The sequence below is a fragment of the Lissotriton helveticus genome, chromosome 5_1 (assembly GCF_964261635.1).
Source record: "Lissotriton helveticus chromosome 5_1, aLisHel1.1, whole genome shotgun sequence".
Classification (NCBI taxonomy): Eukaryota; Metazoa; Chordata; class Amphibia; order Caudata; family Salamandridae; genus Lissotriton; species Lissotriton helveticus.
Genome location: NC_136065.1, coordinates 206,060,049 through 206,087,254, shown reverse-complemented (window position 1 = coordinate 206,087,254; position 27,206 = coordinate 206,060,049). Strand labels below are relative to the sequence as shown.

General features: G+C 44.2%; 1 protein-coding gene across 1 annotated transcript in view; it reads right to left on the bottom strand.

Annotated features, from left to right (window-relative positions):
* The window catches only part of LOC144754327 (ER degradation-enhancing alpha-mannosidase-like protein 3), a 229,802-nt gene that overhangs the window by 152,442 nt on the left and 50,154 nt on the right, over positions 1-27,206 (bottom strand). Inside the window, exons 3-5 of the mRNA XM_078642005.1 lie at positions 18,156-18,256; positions 17,613-17,652; positions 16,644-16,756 (exon numbers count right to left, since the gene is read on the bottom strand). Coding sequence (XP_078498131.1) covers positions 16,644-16,756; positions 17,613-17,652; positions 18,156-18,256 — 254 coding nt within the window. The remainder of the gene's footprint in view (positions 1-16,643; positions 16,757-17,612; positions 17,653-18,155; positions 18,257-27,206) is intronic.

Sequence of the window (27,206 nt, the reverse complement as noted above, 5' to 3'; positions counted from 1 at the left end):
CACACTTCCATAATTGGCTCCGTCAAAGCCTTGTTGAAAGGCAACAAAGGCTCAACCACAGAAGATGGCGAATATAACACTTCAGTAAATAAATGTGACTTGACCTCAGCCTTGGACAACTGTAAGTCCAACAGATCAGCAGCCTTCCTGGTAATTGAACAATATGGTGCAACATTCTGTGAAGGCAAAGTTTTCGGGGACGAAAGTTCCCACTCTGGAGAAGTGTCCAAGACACTGGCCTCCTGGCGGCCCTTAAAGTCATCCAATGTGTTGATGATTTTTCATCCTTCTGCCTGATCATGCTGGTACTCATCTTCCTCCAACAGCCTCCCTGGCCTCCCTTCTGGAGCGCAACCTCCGGATCGGCGGTGGCACCAGGCATGGCACAGTGACATCAGCGCCTAAGGAGGTCCTTCAGAAACAGGCGATGGCACCGATCGAATCCAAGAAGGCGTCGGCCCAACTCCAGATGGTGCCGGAGACTAAGGAAGCAGCATCGCAAACATCGGCGTCGGGAACTGCCATGACGGAGCCGCCGACATTAAGCGCACGAAGGGGCCTGGGTATATTTTTGGGGAACGCCCAAATTAATTGCAAGCAGACCCATTGGGCCCAAAGGCTCGCCGGTAGGGTAAGCTTTGGCAAAAACGCCAAACATCGCCTTTAGGAAATGTGAGGGATCCGGTCTTGGACCAGGAAAGGGTGGATACGGATCAGGAACCACCGGGTCTGGATCTCTACCGAGGCTGAGACCGAGGCTGAGGCACCAGGGACACTGGTTCCAGTAAAAGCGAAACCACAGGAGCAGAAGACTCTCTCGGAGCCGGTGAAACCCTGGGCACTGGGAAATCTCTCAGAGTCAGAGAGCGAGCTGGAGATGCCTGCGAAGGAGGAGAGGGTGAAATGATATCTTTAGTGCGATGCCTCTGTACAGGAGAAGCAGACCATGAAGCCTTGCCCTTCGAAGACCGAGGACGAGACTCATGTCAGAGCTTCTTCTTATGCTTCTTCACCTTCGACGTGTGCGAGGTCGATGACTGCGACTTGAATCTCTTACGACCTCTCTTCATTTTTGCCCGTGCCTTCGGATTCATCTTCTGACAAGACGAACACCCCTAGATGTTGTGATCCAATGACAAGCACCAGAGACAATCGTTGTGGGGGTCCGTGATGGACACACAGCCCCCACACTCTCTGCAAAGCTTGAATCCAGACTTCTTCGATGTAGCCATAGCACTGCTACATCAAGGGAAACAGCAGAAACAAAGTATACACAATGAAAATGTAGAGTCACAGAAAAAGCGGTTACGCATCAATGGCGCGGAGAAAAAAGGAACGGACGTCAGCACAACAACGAGGTCTTCTTATGGCTCTGGTGACGTCATACAGAGTCGGGAGCGGAGCCGTGCCGTTGTGACGTCCTCCTCGACGTGGGAGAGCTAAGAAAAGATTTCCGTGGAATGCTGGCACAGGGGGTATTTCAAAAGGCGAGGAATCCACAGACAGATTTATCCATCAGAACACCTTTTTAAAAAACTGACACCACCTCAGCGCCTAATCAAGCTTTGGGTACCTTTGCCCCTAATAAAAGTGCACTAGAACTTTGGTTAAGAATAAAACACCATGGGCCAGATGTACGACCAAGAAAATTGCACCTAGCACATTGCGTCTCTTTTGTAAGGCGCAATTTGCGAGGCGCAATTTCCGATGTACAACAGTGTATTTCACACTGTTTGCGATTCCCAATAGGGTCGTAAATTGCGACACTCATGAATATTAATGAGCCTCTCACAATTTGCAAGCCCATTGGGAATGACAGCCCTCCCAGGGATGGTGGCCTGCTGGGCTCAGCAGACCACCATGTCTGGGACTGCTTTTTAATAAAGCAGTTTTTTTTTTTTATTCGGCCTGTTTTCCTTAAAGGAAAATGGGATGCATTTAAAAAGAAAAATGAAACTTTTCAGTTTCAATATTTAAGGGCAGGCAGTGGTCTCTGAGACCACTGCCTGCTCTTAAAAAATATTTTCTAATACACTCACAAATGGGAAGGGGCCTTCTGAGGACCACTTTCCCTTTGCGAGTGGTTTACCACCTACTTGAAGTAATTGCAGTTGCAAAACACTAGTACATAGCATGTTGACTCGTTATTAGGAAGAGAGGCCCCTTCCTAATAGAGAGAGTCACAAATGCTATTTTGCTAGTCAGGGACTCACAAAATAGCATTTGTACATGCTATTACACTTTTTGGCGGCCGCAAACGGGAGGTTCTCCCATTTGCGATTGCAAAAAAAGGGTCGTACATCTGGACCCATATTTCTTGTTCAGAGAGGTAAAGCACCCAGGATTTTATCCAAGCCCTGGGCCTTATCCCTCCGCAAGGTGCAAAGGGCCATCTTTGTTTCATCTAGGCTAAAAAGATCTAAATCAAGAGGGCACGACTCCCCAAAGCTCTAGACAGTCTTTACCATTTTCAACTAAATAGGTATATGACAAATTTGTGTTAAGAGCACTAAAATGATTAACCCAGAGGTGTAGTTGGCTATGAAATGTTTCTTCCATAAGACTATTCTTGGAAGCCATATGCCAAAATGGTTTACAATCTTTTACTTCTGCTGCATAAAGGAGTTCACGCCATAAGGCCTCTTCTCAGTTTCTTTAAGCCCTTATTTGTGATACTTGATTTTTTTTCCTCAGTTCTGTTACAAGATGCCCGACTCCATTTTTTACAGATCACATTAGTTCCGCTCTACAGGCCTTACAATTATCATCATACCATCCATCTTTATGGCTACTAATGGCCTTGCCCTTTATCTCCTTGAAAAAAAATACTTTTATTTCCCTGCATAGGTTAAATAATCTAATTATATGGTGTCCCACATCTGCATATTTTTTTTAAGTCGCACAATGACTGGAGGACCATGTTGTAAATTTGCGTGAGAACTGTTGAGTTACCTTCAATCTTTGACCAATTAACCCTCCTCTTGTTATTACGAAGTATAATAGCTTTAGGATTATTATCTTCAATTGGTGCTTGTTGTAAATCAAAAATAGTCTCTAGTACTAAAGCATTGAGATAACTGTCAGATCGTTCTATGACTTGCACATCAATTAGTACCCAGTACATATACTTAAAATGGCTTCCCTGTTCACTTGTACTATCTAGCAATTTAACTAGAGAGCACAGAGGCATATCTGCTCATGCAGATATGTCCTCACATGTACTAGAATGCACCCTGCCTTAGGGCCTTGCTGTAGGGGTGACTTACATATATTGCAGGCATGGCACAGTGTGCCAAGTCATGTTTTCACATTTGTCTGCACTATTTCACGCAGCCTGCCATGGCAGTCTGTATGAGTTTGGTGGTGGGTCCTTTAGGCTGACACAATACAAGCTGCAGCCCTTAGGAACCCTCTTTGGTACCCATGCCTTAAGTACTGGGGTACCATTTACAAGCAGAGGTTCTAAAGGTCTTGCCAATTGGGGAACGGTTACAATGTTTCGGAAAACAGCATTTCTTACAAAGGAACCGCTTCCCCATCGCTGAATATAAGACAGCAGGTAGGTCAAATGAAACTGTGAAACTCCTCCTCAGTTGAACTGGAGTGCCAAATTAAACAAAGTGAACACTATTCAATGGAGGAGAAGAGGACTCGATGTGCAACTTAATTGCCTGCTACGCAAAGTACTTACTAGGGCCATATATCAAGGTTTGTTCCAGGGGAAAGATAGCCAAGATACATATTGGTACTGCAGTTACAGAGTTAATAAACTTATCAATGGTATTCAAATTATTCTAAAAGTCTAACCAAAAACTGTTGCAAACTAAGCTGCTTATATTCAGAGGTGATTTACGCCGCATCCGGTCTAATAGAAGGACAACAGGCGATCAGCAATACTATTGCATTGGTTTAGTTAATTTATTGTGCAAGGCTGTTATTTTTGCTTCTTGCTTCAGCTGTTGTGTCGCTCTTAATTTGTGCGCAGCTACTGCAGCCGCAAGCATGTCACAGCCCCCATACTTTCTCTGTGAACTAGATGAGTCCTTGCTAGCAAAGAAGAAATATTTTAAAAAAGCTTTGCGATTCACATCTTCTAGCAATTGGGGGAGATCATTTTTCTCCGGCTAGTTAGCAAGGTATAATTTTACAAGAGAGCATTGAAGAATTACCCATTGGCAATGGTAAAGAAGAGCCCAGATACATCTGTGATATGTCTGTTACTCAGCAGGAATTACATTTTGGGTCCTGCATCAACACTGCCGTGAAAATCATACGTTTTTTGCAAGGGCTCAGACAAGGTAAGAGAAAGTACAAAACCATGTGGGTAGCCTGAAGAGTCTGGCTGTACTTGCAAGTTTAGTGAACTCACATATTCATTAATAAGGGATCAACTAGTTATATGTACAAACAATCCATGGGGGCAAAAGTAAATCCCTGGTGAGACAACTAGTTGAAGGGACCCTATTGCAGAGAACATTGAGCATAAATTTGGATGTGTGAGGGAGACGTGAGGTAAGTCCCCAGAGGAGTGTATCAAATTGTTCTGACTAAAGGTCCCATGGCACAAAAAATGAGTATGGAAAGTAACAAGTCGGGCTGGTTAAGACTTCAAGGTGAAGTTTTTGTCTAGAAGTGTGAGCTTCCACCAGGAATGTAACATGCAGGAAATCTGCAAAAGCACAAGTCACAGAATGAGTAAAAGTGACAGATAATGTGCAGGGAATAATTATGCAGGTGAGGGAGTTGAATGATAAAAAGTTGAATGGAGTGAACAGTGAGGTTTAAGGAGGGTGTTTGACTGGTCCAGAGTACAACATCAATGTTGGGGGCCTTTACAGTTCCGATTCGATTTTGCACTGTACATTAATTGGTGAAAATTATTTGGAGATTATCTAGTTGAAAATAGCATCTTGTTATCTCCTCCAGATAACAATCCTGAATGGTGGTATGATCTTATCGTTTTTCCGATTGAGCTTAAAAAAGGTTTAATTTTTGTGAACATCTGTTTTAAGGGGAAAGAAATGGTTCGCAAGGCTTTGGTTGTCATATGTGGTGAAAACCTCTTGGGCCGAAGGCATCAGAGGGACTTCAGGACCATGTGAAATCCCAATTCCCCAGGCCACGTAGTGTCAGTAACCAACCTAAGTGATGATGATAATATGGTCAAGGGGTTCAGAGAAGTCCCAAGTGAAAATCTCGGTCGCCTTAAGAATTTTGAACAAAGGAGAATATTGAAGGATAATACTAAACTAGTGTTTCATAGGATTAGGGGGGTGCCTAATGACGGTGCTGCTAAAGGAATAATTCGATAAATTGTTGCGTCTGGGTGTCATATAGAGACTGAGGCATTAAGATGACATGCACCAGTGGTTTTGGCTGCGTAGGATGGAGGAAAGAAAATAAGGATCTGTGTAGACTTCTGAGATTTAAACAAACATTTAGGTGGACCAGCAACCTCTGACCATTGTCTCAGAAGCACTGAGAGGTGAAAAGATGTGAAGTGTTATGGAGCTTTTTACTGCACATCTAGATGCGGTTTCATGGTGACTTGAGAGAACAGACCTTATTTGTTATGCCTTCTGGGTGAGTACAGATTTCTTAGAGTGTCATTATCCTCTGTAGCGGCATTCTTTCAGAGGGTGATGAAGAAGGTGCTAGATGAAATCGATCAGGTGATCTTTTTCGTGTATTGCAAAAACAGAGAAGGACTCCACAGAGCTGAAACTGGTACTATTTAAGCCACGTGAGAATGGAGGCACCCTCAAGAGAGAAATGCAAGTTTAGATTGGAAGTGGTTTCTTTTACTGGCCACACAGTGTTAGCATTAAGAGTAGGCATACATCCCAAATTGAGGCTAGGTGATTCTCTTTCAATGGCACCACTTCATTGTAGGACCAGGTTTCATCAGCTTGCCAGAGATTTACTGAAGTTCATTCTGCAACTCTGCAAGCACGGTTGAACCTATGAGACTCCTTTTAAAAAAGGGAGCACACTTACTTGAGTAGTATAATTTTGCCATAGCATTTTACACAGTGATGTTGGAGATTTGCAAGAGGCCTACATTGGAACATTTTAGGAAGGCTATATAGACTACGAAAACTAGCATGAAAGGCATTTGGAAAGCACTTTTTCAACTAATAGAAGTGGGGGGGATAAAGTAGGTGCCTTTGCCACGTGCTCACTGAAGGAGGCTGAAGACTAAATCAGTGATTGATTGTGAGGTTCTTGTGAATACTTGGACAATGCATCATTTCAACTTTTTCGAGTAGTATGTCTTCTATTAGTAGGGAGGATCGAACCTAGGCCACTGGTTCATATTTCAAGAGCAGAAATGAGGAGAAAGCCACACCCAAAAGAATGATAGGGTAAATATAATATCTGATAGAGACTTCTAGCAGCCGATTCCTTACCTTTGAATTTACCAGGCGTCAGACTGGATCCGGAAACGTTTGCGTTAGCAGTATGTTATGGTTTGTTCATTGGTATTTATACAACGCGTATTCACCAGCAAGTCTCTTGGCGCTTAGTACCCTTGCGCTCCGTCGGGTACTCCATTCAGCATCGGATGTTACGTTGTGGTTCCCTTGCGTGTCGAGGGATGACCTCTAGAAAGGAAGGGTTTAAGCTGTGTGGCACCTGTCATTGCACCATGTTGATTACCAACCCACACCTTGTGTGTTTATGGTGTCTCAAGCGCCAAGTGACTTGAAGTCGTGCTCAGAATGCCAGGCCATGGCACCAAAGGCTTTGAGGTAATAGTTTGTAAAGCTGTTTGCGGCCTAAAAGGCCTAGGGCGACTAATAGGAGGTCTCGGTCCTGATCGAGGAAGGGATGGTTGCACGACCGCTCCAGGAGCCCCAAGTATTTTTCATCACACTCCAGGTCCTCGGGACACTCAGGGAAGAAGCACAAGAAGAAGAAGTCGTCTTGACAGACTTAGACTTCCCCTTGTCCATTGAGGATTGATGAGACGAGTGAGGAACATCTACCTTCCAGGCACAGTTCTGTGGAGCTGTAGCCAGGTCCAACTCTGCGATTTCCCGGTTTCCAGAAGCGGGAACGACCCCCACTCAAATAAGAGTTTTACGAGGCCATACGCTGAGTATTTGAGCGGGCTGACCTCTTCGTGGGCCTCCGGGCCCCACTGGGTCCATACACGGCCACATCGGATTCTGCTCCGACAGCGCCGGTGTGGGTCTCCTGGATCCGATCCCAGCTCCGGATCTATGCTGGTTGTGCCAACGCAATCTTCCCTGGTGCCAGTCCCGAAGTCAATGCTCCCGGCGCAGCCGCAATCCCCATTCGGATTCCGGACAACCCAAAGTCGGAACAGCTTCGATTGACACAGATTCTGGCACCGACCAAGCCCAAGGGCTCTAGGGCATTGCCTGAACGTTTTGAGGAGGTTACAGGCATGGGAAAAGAGTGGGAGGGGTCCCTATAGAACACCAGTTAGACACTCCTGGTGAGGAAGTGAACTGGTATGAGGAGCTTGGAAAGCCAGTCAACTGGACACCTCTCCAGATAATGGTATGCTCTCTCCATCTATGGTGGCTATGAATGAAGTAGCATCTTATGTTATTGTGGTGAAGAGTGAAGCAGAGGTCCTTTGCCTGGAGCTCCCTCACTGCAGGTCCAGACTAACCTCTTGACCAAAGTGTTTAAACCTTGGGCTTCCTCATCCGAACCTCTGTTACCCTTCAATGAAGCACGGACAGATGTCCTTGTAGGCACTTTCTCCAAGCCTAGCACTGGGCTCCTGTGAACAGGACAACAGCACACCACCATCACCCTGCCCTGGTGATCTAAGTTTCCTCAGCCAACATCCTACCCCTGAGAGCTTGGCATTCCAAGCCTCAACATCCCATGGCACATTAACTTCCGTTTCCCCGTACAGGGAATCCAAGAGGCTGGAAACACTTGGGAGGAAGAGGTTTTCTTTCCCCAGCCTAGCACTGTAGTTGGTGAACACCTCATGCCTTTAACCCCTTCAGTGATGATGACAAAGCCAGTTCGTCATGGGCGTTACCTGCGCTACGCGCATGACGAGCTGGCTTTGTCACGTAACGCGCGAATTTTCAGCGCACAGCGGGAAAACCCGCTAGCGCGCATGCGGTTAAGGACATTTCTTCCATACCTTATGGGAAAACTGTTGCGCAAGTCCTGCCATAGGTCCCGGAGGATGCCCAGTCTGTGCTCCCCCAAGCAGTGGGAGATGAGAGGGATACAGTAAAGTTCACCATTAGGTTTTATCAATGGTGGCATTGCGGCATCAGGCCTTCAGGGATGTCCAGGCCAACCTTATTGACATGCCCTTTGATGGGTCTCGTCTCTTCAGAGAGAAGGTAAACTCAGCGCAGGAGCGTTTGAAGGATTCGTGGGCTACAGCCAGGTCCTTGGGCCTCTCAGTTGCACCTCGCACAGTCTGCCTTTCTCCCCTTTCTTGGCAATGGAAGGGGCTTTCAATAGTGTCAGCTATACTCCAGCCACCGTCCTGCACGGGCTTCCCAAGTTGTGCGAGGAAGTGGATGCGGTGCATTCTGACCATGTGGGAATGGTAGCAAGAAGTAATCCGCCACCAACCCAATGGCAGCTGCAAGCTCTAAGTCCTCCTAGTTTGGTTCTGGAACACCATGGCTGTCCAGTTGGAGGGAGATCCCAACATCATCTCCTCCACTGGAAGTCCATAACCTAGGACAAATGGGTCTTGCAGATCATCGGAGGGGTTACTCCCTCCCTTTTCAATCTTTCCCAGTTTTTTTTCTGGACGCCAGACGGCCCTCAAACAAAACAGTATATGCCTGCGGTTGGCAAAAATGTGTTAAATATTGTACAGAAAAGTCTATCATCCCTCATGCAGATATTTTTCTCTTTATTCTTATCCTTGCCCAGCAGGGCTCTTCTCTGGGCAGTCTCAAGGTTTATCTTTATGCTTGGTCTGCCTTCCTGTGGCTGCCTGACCAGCCTTCTTTATTCAAGTCTACTAATGTAAATATGTTTCTTTAAGGGCTTGCGCATATGTTTTTCTCTACGCTCTTCATTATACCTCTGTGGGATCTGACCCTGGTTCTCACTTATATCACGCGTGCTCCCTTTGAGCCGCTACATAATTGTCCCCTTCGGTTGCTTACCATCAAAACAGCATTTCTAGCGGCAATATCATCTCCCCAGAGGGTGAGTGGGCAGAAGGCTTTATCATCCGAGTCTCTCTAGTTTATGATATTTCCAGATAAGTTGGTGATTCGCACCTGGCCCTCTTTCCTACCTAAAGTGGGGACCTCATTCAATTTGGGTCAATCAGTCCCACTGCCCACATTTATGCTCCTCCACTTCCCTCTAAGGAAGAGGAGCAACTCCATTGTCTGGACCCAAAAAGAGCATGTTTGTTATACCTTGACCCCACAAAAGAGTTCTGGGTGGACTAACCACTCTTTGTAGCTTATGTGGGAGCTAAAAAAAGGTCAGGCAGTACAGAAGTGGTCCATTTCGCGCTGGGTCATTCTCTGTATAAGGATCTGTGATGCCCTGGCTAAAAAGCAGCTTCCTAAGGGCTTAATGGCATATTCCACCAGAGGGAAGACTTCGATCACGGCATTAGCTTGTGAAGTACCAGTCCTGGACCCGGTGAGGCAGCGTGGGCTTCCCTGCACATATTTGCTATAACACTACTGCCTGGACAGTCCGGTCCGCAGGATGGGCATTTCATCCGCTCGGTCCTGCAGGACTTTAATCTAGTAATTTATCCACAGCCCCCCGCCAGGATGGTATGGCTTGGGTATGTACGGTAAGGAATATGCAGCCAGAAGTCTCTATCAGATGAACAAGTGACTTACCTTCGGTAATGCATGATCTGGTAGAGACAATATCTAGTTGCAGATTCCTTACAGACTGACCCATGCCTCCCCACTGTGCAGACACATTTTTAGAGCTAGGGTTGATCCCCTTTCCAGGGCCCTACTTTGGACACACCATGGTTAGTCTAATTCATGGATCTGCGTTCTTGCTGTGGAAAGTTGTGAAAAGAAAAAGACATCTGCGTGCCTGGGTGGCAGCTATATAGGTGACCACAATGTCATATCCGGCGCCAAGGACGCCACGCAGAGCCGAATGGAGCCACCCGAAAGCATGCAAGGGTGCTCTCACACAAACGTTTCTGGATTCAGTCTCATGCCTGGGAAATTCAAAGGTAAGGAAACGGCAGCTAGATATTGTCTCTACCAGATAATGCGTTACCGAAGGTAAGTAACTTGTTCTTTCGTGTAAAATACTTCGCTGGTTTTTAAGATATATGTGGCCAATTGTTCATGCATGTGGCCTACAGAGAACCTACTGACAGCGGAGGATGGGGTACCCCTTTTGTGACTCAGAGAAAAAAGCTTTGAATGCGGAAGGCGATCAAGATGCAGTAATTCACCAAGTCATGGATTATGCAACTAGAGGATGGTCAAGCAGAGCTGGATTGACTGAGACATTAACTGACTATTGGAATTTGAAAGGGAAGCTGAGTGTTTCCAATGAATGTTTGAGTAGCGGTTATAGTGTCATGCCTCCAATTTGATTGAGCGGAAATAGCAACAATTCGCCAAACAAAGGGAACTGAGGAAGAAACCTCACTAAGGCTAGATTGGGAGAACCCAAAACGACATAAAGTTTGAGATAGTGGTGAGGCACTATATTTTGTGTCCACGGACTAACACATCAAGGGTGGTAAGACCAGCTCCAGATATCCCTGTATGAGCTACGTCTTGATATAATGGACCTTTTTGAATTGTAGTAACCTGTGGAGAGATATGTCCTGGTGGTAGTGGCCGCCACTTCCAATCAGGTCAGTGCGAGTTGTGTGAGTTCTGGCACTAAGATGGTAGTAATGGAGTTCTTGAAAGATGTTTTCGCACTGAAAGGAACACTAACACCACCATTACAGGCAATGGTGTTCCATTCGACTAATAAGAAATGCAGGATTTGGGGAAAACATGATTATCTATTGTAGAATGGCACTGTATGCACCGCAAGCGAATGGTTTTGTTGAGTGCATCAACAGGATTGTAAAATAAAGTGGGCAATCAGCGCTTGATCAGAGAATTTCCTTCAAGGAGGTGTTACATAAATCACTGTGGGTGCATCGCAACACACCCACAAGCATCACTAAAGTGTTGTCATTTGCATACTTGAAGGGACCTGTGCTGGTTTACAAAGTAGGTCCCTTGTGGCTGATGTGTGGTTTGAGGAAGAGTGGAAGAGATCATTGGATGGTTTCCATTCTGAGAAACAGAGGAGATACCAAATAAAATTAAAGAATTGTTATGATGAGTCGAATTGAGTAAAGAAGAGAGGGTGAAAGAAGAGAGCGTGGACAGTAGGAGAAGAGACCCACGTCAGGAGATCTGGCTTTTGTAAAGAAAGAAAGTTGAGATACTTTGGCTGAGTTAAGACTGTGGAAGTGAAGGATTATGGTGTTGGTCCACGAGTTGGTAGATGTATGAAGCATGCCAAGAACAAAAAAATACAGACATAACCAAGTTTAGAACAAGAGTTGACGAGGCCAAGGAGTACCAGCTGCCCGGAGTCTGATATTGCGATTTCCAGAGATACGTCATCTGTTGTGCACATTATGTATGCCCAGTCACAGATTAAAGACAAGAGAAGTCTGGCTGGAGGTGCACGAACTAGAATCATTTTCATCCCAAGACATTTTCTACCCTTGTTAAATTATTTAAAGTGTTGTAATTAAACTTACTGCATGGTCCTCATTGTTGTATGCATGTATTCAAATTGTATGTTTTCATTCTGACGATTGTCAAGCCATCATGCTTAGTAGAGTGTAGGGGGTGGATTATGAGTGGTCTTCTATTCTTTGAATGGGAACACCATATTGTCACTGACAGTGCTGGTGGCCATAGGTTCCTTATCAGTAGTCAACCTCTGGTAATGTCTGCATCCAGATGGTGTCTTCCTCTCTTTCTCAATAAACTTCTAGATGCCTTACACCTATGCTGGCTGGAGTGTTTCCGCAATGAAGCAACAACTTAACACAAAGCTCCAGTGCTAACAATTTATTTGAAAGAAGCTACATTAAATGTGTTAAATAAAACACAAACACAGGCTCGGAAAACTAGTAATGTAAAATATAGGCACTGTTATTTAGAATACAAAAGAAAGACATACTAACCTTCTTAAGGCTAATTGCAGAACTTGTCGTCAAGTCAAACCACAGTCTTGTCTAAGTGAAAGTTCATGTAGAGAGCTGACTGACTGTGCATTACTCCCTAACAGCAATCTTTTTAAATGTTTCATGAAGACAAAGGTGATCTTGCCATATCTATTCTCTGGATCAAACAACAATAGAGTTTATCACAACTACTTCAAACATATTTCTTTCTGAATCTTTGTGCACTGACCAACAGTACTACTCAGTGCAAATTCTTAAACCTTCTTGGGCATCAATAGGGGTGCTTCTGGTGTAATTCCAGGATCTCTCTTAGTATACTAGAAATGAAAATATTTGCATTACAGTTTCTTTTTAAGTTGTCTGATAGTATAGGATTATTTTGCAATTTAGAGAAAACAGGTTTTTATTTCTGGCCTGGACAAAAAAAACATATACTTAGCCTTCTCATGTGTGTGACTCAACAAAGCGTGTCTAGGTCTCTCCCCAGTTGGTGGCTTTGCACATCCCACTTTATGGATCTTTGCATGGTATTTTTGGCACCTGCCTAGAATTCTTTCAAAATAAATGTATTACCTACAAGTCATCTCAGAGACCGTGTTTCTGCAGCACCTAAGCAAGGATTCCCTGTCTTTTGTTCACCAATTCTCATTATATGGAACAATATGCCTGATCTCTTAAGGGTTTCTAGTAAAAAAGAAAAAATCTTCAAAGAGATAATGGAATAGAGAAACCATAAATGACTACAAAGGTCCAGGGCAAATAATACACATGGGGAAAAAAACATTCTACAATTATATCAGAAATGTTGTGGCAATTAACATGAAAATAAATGTCATCCTACACATTTGAAGATGACCACGGCATTGCAGGCGGAGCTTGTGCAGGACTACCCACATTTTAGAAGTGCCTTGCCATGCCTTCCTGCCCCCTTATGATGGCAGAAGAAAGAATAGTTACTTACATATAATCCTAGTTCTTGTTCAAGGGACTATTAATTGAAGTCATTAACATTTAACTGTATCACAGAAGAGTGGGATCCTGGAGCACTAATTAAAGTAAATTATGACCTCTTTTTTTTTTTTTTTTTTAGAAAAGTCACATTTTCTCATTTTAAAACAATTGAGTAGCTTATTAAAGTTGTCAATAGGCCTATCCAGTTAATTTTCTGTAAAGGAAAACAGCCTGGTTAAAAATAACAACAAATAAAGAGGTAACAGAAAAACCTTTTCATAAACCTTTTTTTAAAGGTAATGATGGGAAAAGTTAGGGAAATGAAGCCCTAATGCTGGAAAACTGGCACTGCAACTTCAAGGACTCCCTGTCATCCGTCTAATCATGTAAGGTCAGTGGAAGTAACTGCTGTTCTTTTTTCCAGGTTCTGAAGACAAGATCTTGGAGCTCATCTTTTTTGTCTTTTATTCCATTTTCAAACCTCCTGTTTGAAATTAACAACATTTTGCTCACAGGTATAGTCACAGGAGGCCATCTGCAGGTGGAGTACCGAGTAAGGTGGGTTAAGAGGCAACTGGGGGCAACAGAAGGGAAGGAATCCACCAGGCCATTAAAAGTGAGGGTAAAGTATAGGGGAAAAGGAAGAGAAAGGCTTTACTTACATAAAGACAGAGCTTGGCTTCACAAGGATAAAGAACATTAAAAAATAATAACAAATTTAAAAAAAAGTTTTTTTAGAAAGGCTAGGGGGGCCAGAAATGTGAATTGCCCCGCCATCCAAATTTGAGGGCCAGGACAGCCCCCAAATGGGGGAAAAGCGACATCATTTACAGGGAGGGCGTAAAGACAATAATATGAGATATGCTTTGACACAATAATGTAAATTACATTAAGGCAAAGTTTAAATATGACTTTCATACCTCAAAATGTTTTACTTTGCTGTTCTGTTTTTAGCCTGTGTGATACACCAGTACCAGGAGTTATGAAGTATATTGCCGTTTATCACTTACGATCAGCAAACCTTAACAACCATTGGCACGATCTAAATACTCAACATATAGACAGACGCACTAGTTATAGAGGTTAAACCAGGACAATGGTTTGATAAGAAAACTTTGGATTTTGGAGTTTGACAGACTTTAAAGCTCAAATTAGTATGTTTGCTGTCTTGTATCACTTGCTTAAGGAAATTGTTCTCCAATTTCTAAAAATAACTTTACCCTATTTAACTTTTTAAGGCAACTCGTATGTGTTGTTTTAAATAACAATTACTGCTTCTAGTGCATTTCCTTCCAACTTTAAACGGCTGCTTAACAAAGGTTATGACACATTTCAGTCACTCACAGTCTACACAGTGAGAAAAGGAGTGAGTCGTGCTCCCTTCTGTAGGCTATTCTGCAAATACATTCCAACAGAATCTTGTTGCCAAAAGGGCGAACAGGCCCTGCAGTCCTCTTTACAATTCATGCAGCGATTATTCCTCAAGCCCCTCCAACATTATGAAGTAATGCCCCGAGTCCCCAGAGACTGTCATCAATGTCTACACCTTGGGAAGAGATGCCTCTTGGAGTTATTCAAACATTGGGCACCAGGGTCCTCAATTCTCTTTGCCCATAAAAACTCAGACTTTATCAGAATTTTCCTTAGGCCCCTTCACACATCTGAAGCAGTGTCCCACAGAGGCCACTGGATCATCGTGTTTTGTCATTCTCAGTTTCTCTTTATATTCCAGTGGCAATATGCTACATGCCTAAGTGAACAGCAGACAGAAACATCCGGCAAACCACTTCACATCTTTACTAGCAATATAATCAAACGTTGACATTTCAGTTAGTGACGTCCCTAATGGCCTTTCAGTGGTGCCCGAGATATTTAACATTTCTGAAACCCATGCTGCTAAGGAGAAGGAATTCTATCAGAATGCAGGAGTGACCATGCGCAATTTCATCTTGATAAATTAAACTTCTTTTATGAGTGGGTCGCAGCCCATATCTTCCAACCTAATAAGCAAGATTTTAGATGTTGCTGCATCTTTTAAACAGGCTCTGTTGAAAAGCAGATCATGAAGTCTACACTCCATTGACACCAAGTTCCCTCCTCTCCCATTAAAGACACAACCACTTCTCAACTTCTCCCCAATTTGAATGCCCCTACTCCTTAACTCTGAATTCAAATTCATTCACCTTACTCATAAAAACTTCTAATCCCACCATCTTAATGGTCAACACTTCCAGTTCCTCCATCCTATCAATAATGTATTCTCTCTTTCTCCACCTTTAGCATGAACACTTCAAGCACAAGCCCCTGACATTTCTAGGACTCTATTTTAACCATGAAAAATCCTAGCTTTTCTGTTCTGCGCAAGAAGGCTTTCAGTTCATCTGCACTAATAACAATTCAGATTACATTGCTGTAACCAACAATGCAACTACAAGTAATGCAAGTGGAATGTCTTGCTTGGAAATGTCAGTGTCATATTGATACCATTTAAAACAAAGTCAGATTTTTCATGTAGATCAGTAAACTTACAGTTGAATGCTCCATGGAAGAGCTCTGTGGATTAGATAGGGACACTGGTAACATCTCCACAAGAAACACTATCAATTTCTAAAACTAAGGCAGGAGTTACTTTATAAACAGAGGTGCTTTAAAAAAAAAAAAAAAAATTCACAATGGACCAAGGTACGTTTTCTAAATGAAATCCATTCTTCTCTTCAAAAGCAGTTTTGTGCGTGGGGGGTGTAGGTGGTTTAAATTTGATAAATACCATCTTTCTTTCATAAATTCTATTCTTAGCATCAAATTACATGCGACGGGTTCGTAGTGACATAAGTCTTTACCTGAAAAGTCTTTTATTAACCAGTTAAAATAGACATTCTATAATGGATGACAGAACATTAATCCAATGTTGAAATTTTAAAAAGATAGGAATAAAATTTGTTTTTGGGAGCAAAGAGAAATTATCAATAACCATAGATTGGAGGAACTTTTGGCTAATCAGTGATAAATACATGTGAGATCATGTGTTGTGTCATTTTACAAAAGCATGTTCTGCTTTCTCTCCCTCGACCCAAATGAACTAAGTACCAATGCATTTGTGGCTTGATGGACCTGCTGTCAATGTTTTATTCTCACACAAAGATTCCTGGCATGGAGGTGGGAGAGGCCTCGGTGAAAAAATGCCTAAAGAAGACTTAGACAACTTTAAATTTGGTGAACGACCAAAAATAAAAGGCTTGTGATTTAAAAAAAAAAAAAAAGATTAAGCATGACAGTCATAATAAAACACACACAATTAAAATAGTTAATGGTGTGCTTAGTTTTAATTATTCATTGTGAGAATTGTTGCTAAACCCATGGCACAGTGATCCATTATACTTTAACTTAAGACTTGGATAATTTCCTCGATGTAATCACTGTGTTCATTAATACCCCAAAATATGGCTAGTCCAAGCTTATGATTAACTCAGACACTTATCATAATTCGAGTAAAAAAGGAAGCTTTTGCCAGCTCATTGCTTACCCTAGAACACGGATGTTGGTCTCAAATACAGAGACTACAATGTCATTGTCAAGCCGCACATCTAGCATCACCTTATGTACGGCTTCTTCAAACTCATCCAATTTATTGAGCACCTACAAAGCAAGACAGTAGCCAAGGAGGTTAAAGATAACCAGGAACGAAACTAAGGAGGCTGATTATCAAAGGCAGACATGTGGGATGGAATAGAAATTTGACCCAGGCCACGGGGCCTGGTATAACTATATCACAGCAGAAGAGTCAAGAATAGACTTCAAACACAATCAGAACAGAGGGCACTGATGGAAATCAAAACAGGTGTAAGGAATCACGGATAAACAAGACACATGACTGATGCGATCAGAAAAGCAACTGCAAGGTGAACAGCATTTGCATCTAAAGGGGTATCGAGACAAACATGGATGCAACAGTGAACTGAATGGAGCAGAAGAAAGCCTGGGGATGGTACAAGCAAAGGGACCACCATCAAAGGTACCAAAAAAGCATACAGGGTGATTCAGAGCAGGCGAGGACATAGCCCGGTGTATTGTACATCAAGATACTCAGTGTTGAGGGTATATATGTTTCCAACAATAGAATGATTGGGTGAACAGATAATCCACGAGCATCACAGAGTAAAAAAAGAGCATATCTAAAAAATAAAACACTGACAAAATGAAAAACATCATGGGAAGCAAGAGACCTTAAGTTGGACAAAAGTAGGTTAGCAAGAGAAACAGAAATTAACCAGCAATAGTTAATGATGTTAAAAAAAAACCAATAACACCATGCACCAAGACTCTAAAAGAAACACTAAACAGAACTTCCTTATGGTTGTGAGTTGGTGGGGTGGAAGCACAAGATATGAATATTGGAGAGAATGGGGATGCTACTCAAGAAGACAAATTCAGAAACAAAACAGAAGTTCAAAGACAACACTAGTATAGAGTTGTAAAATGAATGGCAACTTACCACCAAGGTATCCAATGTGTCTATGAGGGTAAGGGAAAACCTAAAATCAAAAAACACAAAGATTACCATTCACTGTGATGTGTCCTATGTTCATGATGCTGAACGGATTGCCAGAGGTTCCTCATCACTGAGTCACACTCGCAGCAAGTGCCTTTTCTTTCAGACCTCGCTTCAAGCCTGAATAGCTCCACCTCTTCAGAAGAGGAATCCAGTACAGCTCTGCCAACGCTCCTCAAACTCCATCTGCAGCAACTAGCTTTTGCAGATTTGGAAGTGCAAATGGCCATGCCAAAGAACTTGAATCTTAACTGGACCACATTCTTCTATTCCAGAAGTAATAGTATACATAACTCTGCCAGTACCCATCATTCGTAGGCATACTGCAGAGTACAACACTAACAAAAAAATCAACTTTTACCTCAGGCACTCTGCAGTCCTAGAGCTGGAAGAATGCCCCTTCTTTGCTGTAATGTACTGTGAATGGGAGAGGTATAGAAAGGTAATTGTTCAGAAAGTACTCATATGGCTATCTGAAATACTTACTGGCCGAGGACATCATCGATGTCTCCGCGACTTGGCTCTAGGCCCCGCACTCGTCCTCGGCAGCTCAAAGGCATGAGCTCATCGGCAGGATATGCATATTTCTGCCAAAATATATAAATAAGCAACTAATTTCAATATTAGGATGTGGAAAAGTAGCATTATCAAAAAAGGTTAAGAGAGTTTTGTGCCGCATATATAAACGTATTTATCATAGGGATAAAAAACCTCATCATCAATCGTGGCATGTTACAATGAGAAAATTACAGTTTATTAATTTTCAGTAAATGAAATTAGATTTGGGACAAATTAAACTTAATTTTTGCCTTTCACACTCTCTACCCGCGGACTTTTGTACTTAAAAAAGCAATAAGGATAATGACGTTTCTTCAGAGATGTTAAATCAGACAAAAGGGCTACATTTCCCAAGACACTCTTCAAATATAAGTATTTTACCTGTGAATAAAGGAGACCGCTGAGCCTTTTTTCTTTTACAGGACAAAAGCCAAAATGCTAGAAACTGTTCTATGATTTAAAGTTTGTTCACATTACTGCATATATGTTATGACATAGCTAGTACGACATTAGCCCTGAATGAGACTATCAGTACTATGAAACTGCAGTACAACATCTGTACCACTGCTTTGTCACAGTGCTCAGCTATGGTGTTGGTAGAAGGTGGACAGACAGACGAGGGGTGCCCCATCTTTAAAATCCATTTTGTGGAGCTCAATAAAATAAAAAACTCATTTAATAGGTCCACTACGGAGAAACAGACCAATATCACCAAAGCCACTTGAGGGATTAAAAAAACCTTGCCTTCTGCTATTTGCGGTGCAGAGCACTGTCCTAGCAGTAAGAAACTCAAGGAACTCTGGTCTGGTGTTATTTTCCAAGATGGCTGAGCTTGACATACTTCAACTTCAAAGGCCAATAAAAGCAAGTTCTGGTTGATCTCTGCAATGGTAAAGGTTGGCTGGAAGGGATTCAAATGACAAGGACTCAGGAAGGCGAGCATCAGACACTGCAACCTGTAGTAGAGGGTGAGGGGGCGGTTGATTTTTCTCCAATGTTCATACAGGCCTCCAAGGTCACAGTTCTTGAAAAACAAGGTGGTGCAAAGGCTCTGCTCTCCCTTGGTAAGATTTGCATAGAAGAGGTAATGACACCTGTTGTCTACTATTGCTTTCGATCACAGGCCTCAGACTAGAGATGAGAGCAGAGGTACTGGAAGAGTGAGTGGAAATGGACCAGGCAAAGGAAATAAAAATAAAGGTTTGTTTTTTAAACGCTCACAGGTCAAAGTAGAGCTCGGCTAAGGTTAAACAATATGAGAACCGTCGTATCCTTGGCATGCTGCTGTGCTTGCCACACAAATGAAAGCCGGGTACATCTCCTTTCACCATACTGTCTCTTTTTTTATCTGAAAAGTCATTCCTTACCAATAATGAAAGCTGAAGGTATCTGAGAGGAAATTCTAGAAAGGCAGGAAAATGCCTTGTCATGTGAACTAGAAAGAGCAAGGGTCTCTGGTCGACAAATAGTATGTGGCTCGCATAGAAAGAGGAGGATAAAAGCATAACATGGGGCAGGATGATTCATTCTTGTGGTGTTAGGACTGCAACTTACCAAGCACTTCTTTGTCACCCTTCCATGTGAAGGGTGAAAGTCTGTCTATGGTTGGAGCCATGACCCCACTAAGGTTCACCCAACCTGGGGCTCGTTTGCCCTTAGGAGTACAAGAAGGGACAGAGAGAATCCTTAAAATGTTTGGCCTACTACGGTCTAGCAAGAGTGGGTAGAATTTGTTCCAATTAAAGATTGTGTAGCTTCAGCTCAGGTTGCCAACATTGTTTGCTTCTACACTTCTTTCCTCGCTCAAAGGATGCATTTGTACAGCAGCAGACTATCTCTGACAAGGCAAGGGGCTGCTACTCATTTCACCATCTCTCTTTATTGCCCAATTTACATAATGTTTCTTGTCTTACAGCATTTCTGCCTTGCACATGTTGCAATAAGAATTACAGGACCTTTTTGGATTTTACCCTTTTTAGGTCGAGTCTACCAATTGTCAGCTTACCAACACTTAAATGTGGCTCAAATCCCACCCAATGCTTACCATTGGTTGAATTATTTGTCATTGCCATTTGCTTGCTTCTTATTCCGTGGCTTGCCTTGTGTCTGTCCCTAGCATAGCTCTTTTACTTGTGTTTTTCCATTGGTCACTTTTTGGGTACTTGTTTGTTCCATTTGCTTAAGCACTTCACATGAGTGCACATATTTTCCAGCTGTCTTCCTTACGTGCTTCTCTTCCTCGACCAGTGCTCGTGTTGCTCTCTCTCGCCATGTTCTTCTTCGGACCACAAGTTGTTCTCTCTCACCCCTGTGCTTCCCCGACTTTCCAGCTCCACTTCTGCTCTGTCTTGCCCATATGCTTCTCTGCCCCCCTGCGTTCCATGCTGCTCTCTTTCTAGTGTACGTCTCTCCCCATCCTCTGTGCCTACCCCCCTTTCCGTGTTGCCTTCTCCCACTTACTTTTGAAGTAAAAAAAAATATATATTTTTAATTTATTTAACGATCCATATTGGATCAGTTGATTAAAAAAAAAGGGTTGTGTGTCATTTTGTAGGCTACCGCGTATGTGGTGATGCATGCACTCACCCAGAAAATGACACAGCTGTAGCGGTCGCGTCATAACCCCTTTTTAGGTTGAGTCTGGGCAGTGCATGCGCTGCTGCGAGGCATGCAATATTGGAGTATTCACTTCAAGCCTCGCCCACTCTCCGCCCATATTTTTCATTGGCTTGTGTCATTGTCCTTTGTAAATGCTGGCTTCTGATTCGTAAATAAGCTTGTTAGTCCCTCCTTAGTACCGCCCTGTCTTCATTTGTAACCTCCCATGAGGACTGGCCCTTTTACTTTGGTTATTACATGGTACGTGTTATTTAGTATGTAAGCACTATTTTCTTTAAGGAGTTTCTCCTACTGGAGGAACAACATGCGTTGCTTCAGCTGGTTTTGAAAGCAGCGGGCATGCTGTGCTTTAGCTTAAAAAATGGTGGCCTGCTGACTGCCCAATATTATTCCTCCTCTTACAGCACGGCACCCGCTTTCATATTACCAACATGGGCTCTGCGCTTTATTTACCCATGACGTCCACACTACCATCACACGCAGTTCTGCTTTCACTGCCACTGGGACCTCCTTTTCTTTTCAAACATAGGTGCTAGCGCACCCGGGCCGGTTGTCGGAGCGGTATTCACCCCTCTGGCCGGATAAACTATGGGCAGGTTATGCAAAAGGAGTGCTGCATTTCCTTGAGGGCAAAGAACAGCTCCCTGCCAAGCCTGTTGTTCCACAACTCTCTTTCTGCTGCCTGTACTCTGAGTCTCCGGCAGGACGAAAGCCGAGCTTTCCTCGGGTTCCAGTGTTCATGAAAGGGAGCGTGTCCGGCCAAGTAACACTCGCCATTCCGGCTCAGCTTTAAAACAATTATTTATAATGCAATAAGTTTCGTATTCACCCAAGTTTAAGCTTTTATTTATGTTTTAAAAACCAAAACGTAAAATTTACAATGCCAATAGCTCAAACTCACATGAATACGAGACCTATTGCATTGCAAATGCTTGTTTTCTCTTTAGCCATGCTGCTCAGCACCAGGGACTCTATACAGGATTGCTCTAAAGAAAGCATTGGCAAAGCCAATCCGTCCCAAAGGCTTCCCTATTATCTTTGCCAATCTTTGTTTATTATGCACACACACAAAACACCCCCCGCCCCCCACTTCTTCCTCCAACAATGGCCCTGTGCCACAAGGCAATTTATGATGAGAGCCCTTCTGGTCAGACATGCACCACACCAATGGACTTCCTAGAGAAGGATCACAAAATATGCAACCCTCTGGCAACCACCCACTCTCCGACAGTGTAGGGTGTTATTGATTCGAACATCCACAATGGGGTGGGCAGCACTATATAACAGAGCCAATACGATAAATATAACAGATTATGACACGTATTTATGATCTTGAATAAATGAAAGGCTGAATCGAGTCTGACAGGGTCGAACCTGTGTTCTGCAGGACCCACACACGTCTCTGCAGCCTGCAGATGCGCTAACCAGCTGTACCATGTCACCGACTGAATACAAGGATGTACAAAGAACCCATATCTTTTCCAAAACAGAATTAGCTCTTCTGAGAAGCAGTGGATTGGGGTGTTGCACAATCACAGCGGACCCAGCTGCGTGAGGGGGGATCGAAGGGGATTGCATGAGGGTTGCATGCTATCCTGTCTCCGATGCATTAGGTCTGGCACGCCTTGTTCTCCCACTGATGTATTCCCACTGGCTGGGAGCTGAGCCATGGCGCTGCGCTTCGATGGGTCCATGTGCAGGCCCCTGGCTGCTCCCCCGAGACTCCCTGGACAAGGTAATGGGACCTCCCTAGGGAGCCCCAGGGCAGCTTTCCTTTCTGCATGGTTTCCACCTATTACATCACCTCCCGTGACGTGCGGTAAGGAAGGGCTGCTCACAACAACAGCGTCTGAGCTCAACCCACAGCCGAGGACAGCGTGGGGACAGCGTGGGGTTAGAGTGTGGCCGGGGGACCTATAGACAGAACTCCCCCCTCGTGTCAGAGATTCGAGTGAGCCTCGAAGGCGCGCCTCTCTTCACGCGTCATTGTCTGGCTGGCTTTAAGTGGCGCGGCCCAGAACAGCATACCGGCCAACATTCTGTAACCAAAAGGAGGTAGGATTTTCTAGTTTAAAACCTGTAGTTAATATAATGACAACATCAGTAAAAGTTACAATACACAAACTGTCTCTCGAAGGTGGCGTGACAGAAATCCTTACATGCTAGGTGGCCCGGATCTGTGAGTTCTGACAAACAGGGCAGGCCCCATGAGAACAAAATAAATGACAAACAAATTACATTTGTGCTCTGTGGCCAGTTTTAACCCCGCTAGCACATCTTCCTGGATTTCAAAAATGTTAATTGATTTACAAAATACAATAAAATACAATTTACACAATGGAGAAGCAGAATCAGTTGCTTATAGTGGTCTAATTTGATTGCAGAAGTATGTACTTTACCATGAAGATGAACAGCATGGAGTATCACGTTGCAATTAATGGGTGGAAGTATGCAGCTCTGATTGAAACCTCTCGCCGCAGATTCCGCGCTTTCTGAATATTCCCCAGGTAGCAAACGGGATCTGGAAACTTTTCAGAAATGCTTCTACATGCAGGAAGGTGGTGCCTTGTGGCTCCGCACTGACGTAGCTCCGGAAATGGCATGTGGAGCCCATATAGGTGCTACTCCCGAGGTCTGAGGTCAGTTCCTTTCTTTTTGCGCCTCCTGTCGCAGACCAGAAGCTTTTCTAAAAACTCTCAGAGGCCACCTTTCTCAAATGTTTCTACAAACTTCCAGTGTGCAAAGGATGTCACTGCCTACGACGACAGGGTTGAAGCCCTGTAAGGACCGATGCAAGCAGATGTCTGTGACAGATCCCCACCAGGTTCACCAGCAGTGTCTGAGGTTGTGCCGCGATTCAAAGCCCTGCAGAGACTGTGCATCAATGAACCAGAAGGCCATCATTGGGAAAATGAGAGAAACATCTGTACGACAGCTAGCTTGAAAGCTCTGGGGCCTGTAGACCTCCCTAATAGATTCTAACAATGGTTCAACCAAAGTAGCAACACAACTCTGCCTACTCCTCTAATGCAAAGGGAAATGTTTGAATACAATTCCATTGATTAAGTCTCTGGCTGATGGTTAATAGTATACGCCATGCACATGCCTAGAGAAGTCATAGCTAAACTAGAACTTCCACTGTGCTACATCCAAGAATGTCCAAGACACCTTGTCTAAGGCCCTTTCAGTGTTAAAAGCCACAACGACTACTGGAGGGGAAACTATGTTTGCCTTTTCAAAAATGTGCAAACATATTATAATCTCACTTGAGAATTTGTTCCTCAAAAAGCAAGTCTGTAAACGGTAGATCAATACCAGCACAGTCTATTAGCTAAGATTTTCGAGTACACCTTGCAGTCAGTATATATAAGCTATACTGGTTTGTAGCTTTGCTGGGGGAAAAGACTCCATTCCCTCCTTGGGTATCTCTAGTATTGAGGTATTTGTCGCACTACCTTGAGCCTTCCCATTCTCTCTAAAATGGCGAAAAAGATCCGATAGTGGAACTATAATGTAATTCATACAGTGTTCCCAGAATGATGCTGCTGATGATGCGAAGCGGCTGGGGCACAAACGCAAATATACCTATGCAGTCCAGAGCGTCAGTAATTGAAGCAGCTGTTCCAAGCATGCCTTTTACTAAACTATACAGCTTTCAGACGCTAACTGGTAATGCAATAGTACACTGTTTTCATGTGCCTCCTTTCTGAACTGTACTGGGTGTCTAATTATGTATATTTCTAATAAATCCTTACTTTCTAAGATTACTCTTGATGGCATAGCTATTAGTAATTGTTTGATGTCCAAATAGTATTCAGACTTCGTAATTCAGTTCTTTGTACTTCCTGCCTCCAGGTTTCACTTATTTTACAAGATTCTCCCTTTTGGTAAGGAGCTGTGTAGCCTGTATCGGTCAAGATTGTGCTTTAGTAAAAAATATGCAAGAAACAAAATAAAGGAAAAACCAATACGTCATTGCTGTAATTGAACGCATACAAGACAGGAAGTATGATACGTTGAATGACTTCTTGAAACAGTTCTGCAGCAGATGACACACCCTAACCTAGAAATTATGTTTGTATTTATTGTGTATGTGTGTGATGCATGTATTTTTGGTATAAGATTGGTTTTTGTTTTTATTATCTTTGTAAATTTTTTTGTAGTTATTACTTTTTTTTGTTCTAATTTTGCCGTTTTAGTTCCATAGTGGGATGTGGGTTTATAGGGGAATAGGGTGGGAAGTTATTTAATCGCCTCAAATTGTAAAGCGCTCTGATATCCTTTGGGATCAAGTTTGCGCTATATAAAACGTTATAAATTAATTAAAAAAAAATTAAAAATCTTCGTGTTCGGGGAGGAGCCAAGCTCGCGAGCGCGATGGTCGCCTTTTAGCTCGGCTCCGTCAGCCCTCCGGCCTGACTCGCATATCCTGATGCATATCCTGCCCAGAGACGACACGTTTTCGAGGAAATATGATCGCAACATTTCGCTCTCACTTACCGTCTGACCTGGAAGATCCGGCGAGCTGTGAATCCGAAGTTGTGCCCCTCCGAGGGGACCGGGGCCTCCGTGGGGCTGGGGCTGGGGCCGGGGCCTCGCCTATGAGATCCGGCCAGGCGTTGCTGTGACCACAGGCCCCGGCCGAGAGAGTGAACCGCTGGTGAGAGCCATTGTGCGAACATCCCGGTTACCCTGATCCGGGCCTGCCTTGGTGGCTGTGGGGCTGTGCGGGGCGCGGTGCTCCGGGGACTGATTGCGTGAAGGGGACCCCCCGCCGCTGCTCCGTCCGGTGGCCCTGGACCCACGCGCTCCGGCTCTGCTCGTGGGAGGCGCCGGTGGTGGTACGGGCGGGCCCCCGCGTTGGGCGGTACTCCTCTTTGTGCCAAGGCCGCTATTGCTGGGACCCCCGGGACATCTGTAAAGTCCTGCATTTGTGTACTGTCCCGAGAGTTGCGGAGGGCGGTGAGGAGGCTTACTTTACAAAATGGCTGCCGACGATCTGGGCTGTAGATCTCCTCGTGATGGCGGACTCAGGTCGCTGGATTGCACGGGGGCTTGGACGTGTGCACGAAAATTTACTATTGGAGATGTTCTTGGTGCCTTGCGATCCTGGCACGCGTCCTTGGCCCCCGATGCCCCTGGAGACTCGTTGCGATCCGCCGCCATCTTGGGTGGACGCTTCTTCATGGCCCCTTCTTGTCCCGGTGATGCCGCTGCCTCGCCCCCCTCGGTCGCCATGAGGGTTGCTGCCGCTGTTCGTCGACGGGATTGTGGGCCGGTGGCTTTGGAACTTCCTGCTCTTCTATGGTTGGAGTTAGGGGACCTGGATATAGAGCGGAGGCCCGTTCCTCCTCGGATGCCTGAGAAATATGGTGGACTGCTTCCTGTTGCTGCCTTGACGAGGTTGTCTCTTTCCTTTGCAAGTACACCACCGCTTTTCCGACCTACGAGACTGAACTCCTATATTTTGCTGTTTGTGTTGCTATTGCTGAGACATTTGAACTACCTATCTGAACTTTTGTTCACTTGTAGATCGACTGCCCTCCCTGGTCTCCGTCTTGATCGTACTTTCTTTCAATTGTGTGCTTGCCTCGCATCGTGTTGCTCACTTCAATTTGTCATGTGGTGGGTGGGAATTGTGGTTAAGAAAGGATTGGGGTGAGACGCACGACTCCCGGTGGTTTATTGGTGTACGGATTCATGGCGCAGTTGTCTATATTCATGGCGCTGTGGGAGACCCTCCTGTCAGTTTTTATGGCGCTCGAGATCGTGACGTTCTGGTTCCCACGTAATACGATTATGGTTGGGCGGAGGGCTGTGGCCGACCGTATTTGTTTATGCCCTTTTGCTCCTCCCCCCATTCATTACTTTGTTTTTTCTTTTCTTCTTTTTTGTCTCCTTACTCTTTTTCTCTCTTTCTCTACTGCATTTCGGGTTCAGGTTTAGGGCGACAGGCACGCTGTTTGGAGGGTAGGCCGTAGCCTTCTGCAGGGGTGCAGGGTGGGATGGGTGGGATGGGTTTTCTATGATGTTTCTTTTTCCTCAGTTCTATGGCCCTTTTGTGTATCTTTATTGGAGTTCTGCGTCTGTCCTGCCTTTCGGGGCGTGATTTTTCTGCGCGGCACTCCTTCTTTCGACTGTGTTTTTCTTTCCCTTTCTTCTTACCCTTTCCCCCCCCTTCCCTCCCCCCCCCTTTTTTTCTCCTCCAAGGTTGCTATGATGGGCTAGGATTGGTGAAGTCGCTCCTCCGGCCCCTCTGTCCTGGTTCCGATGTGCTTCTGAGTGGTGGGCGGGCGATGTTGTTAATAACTGCATATTGTTTGTATTTACCGCACCTGTTTTCGTACCGATGTATACAGT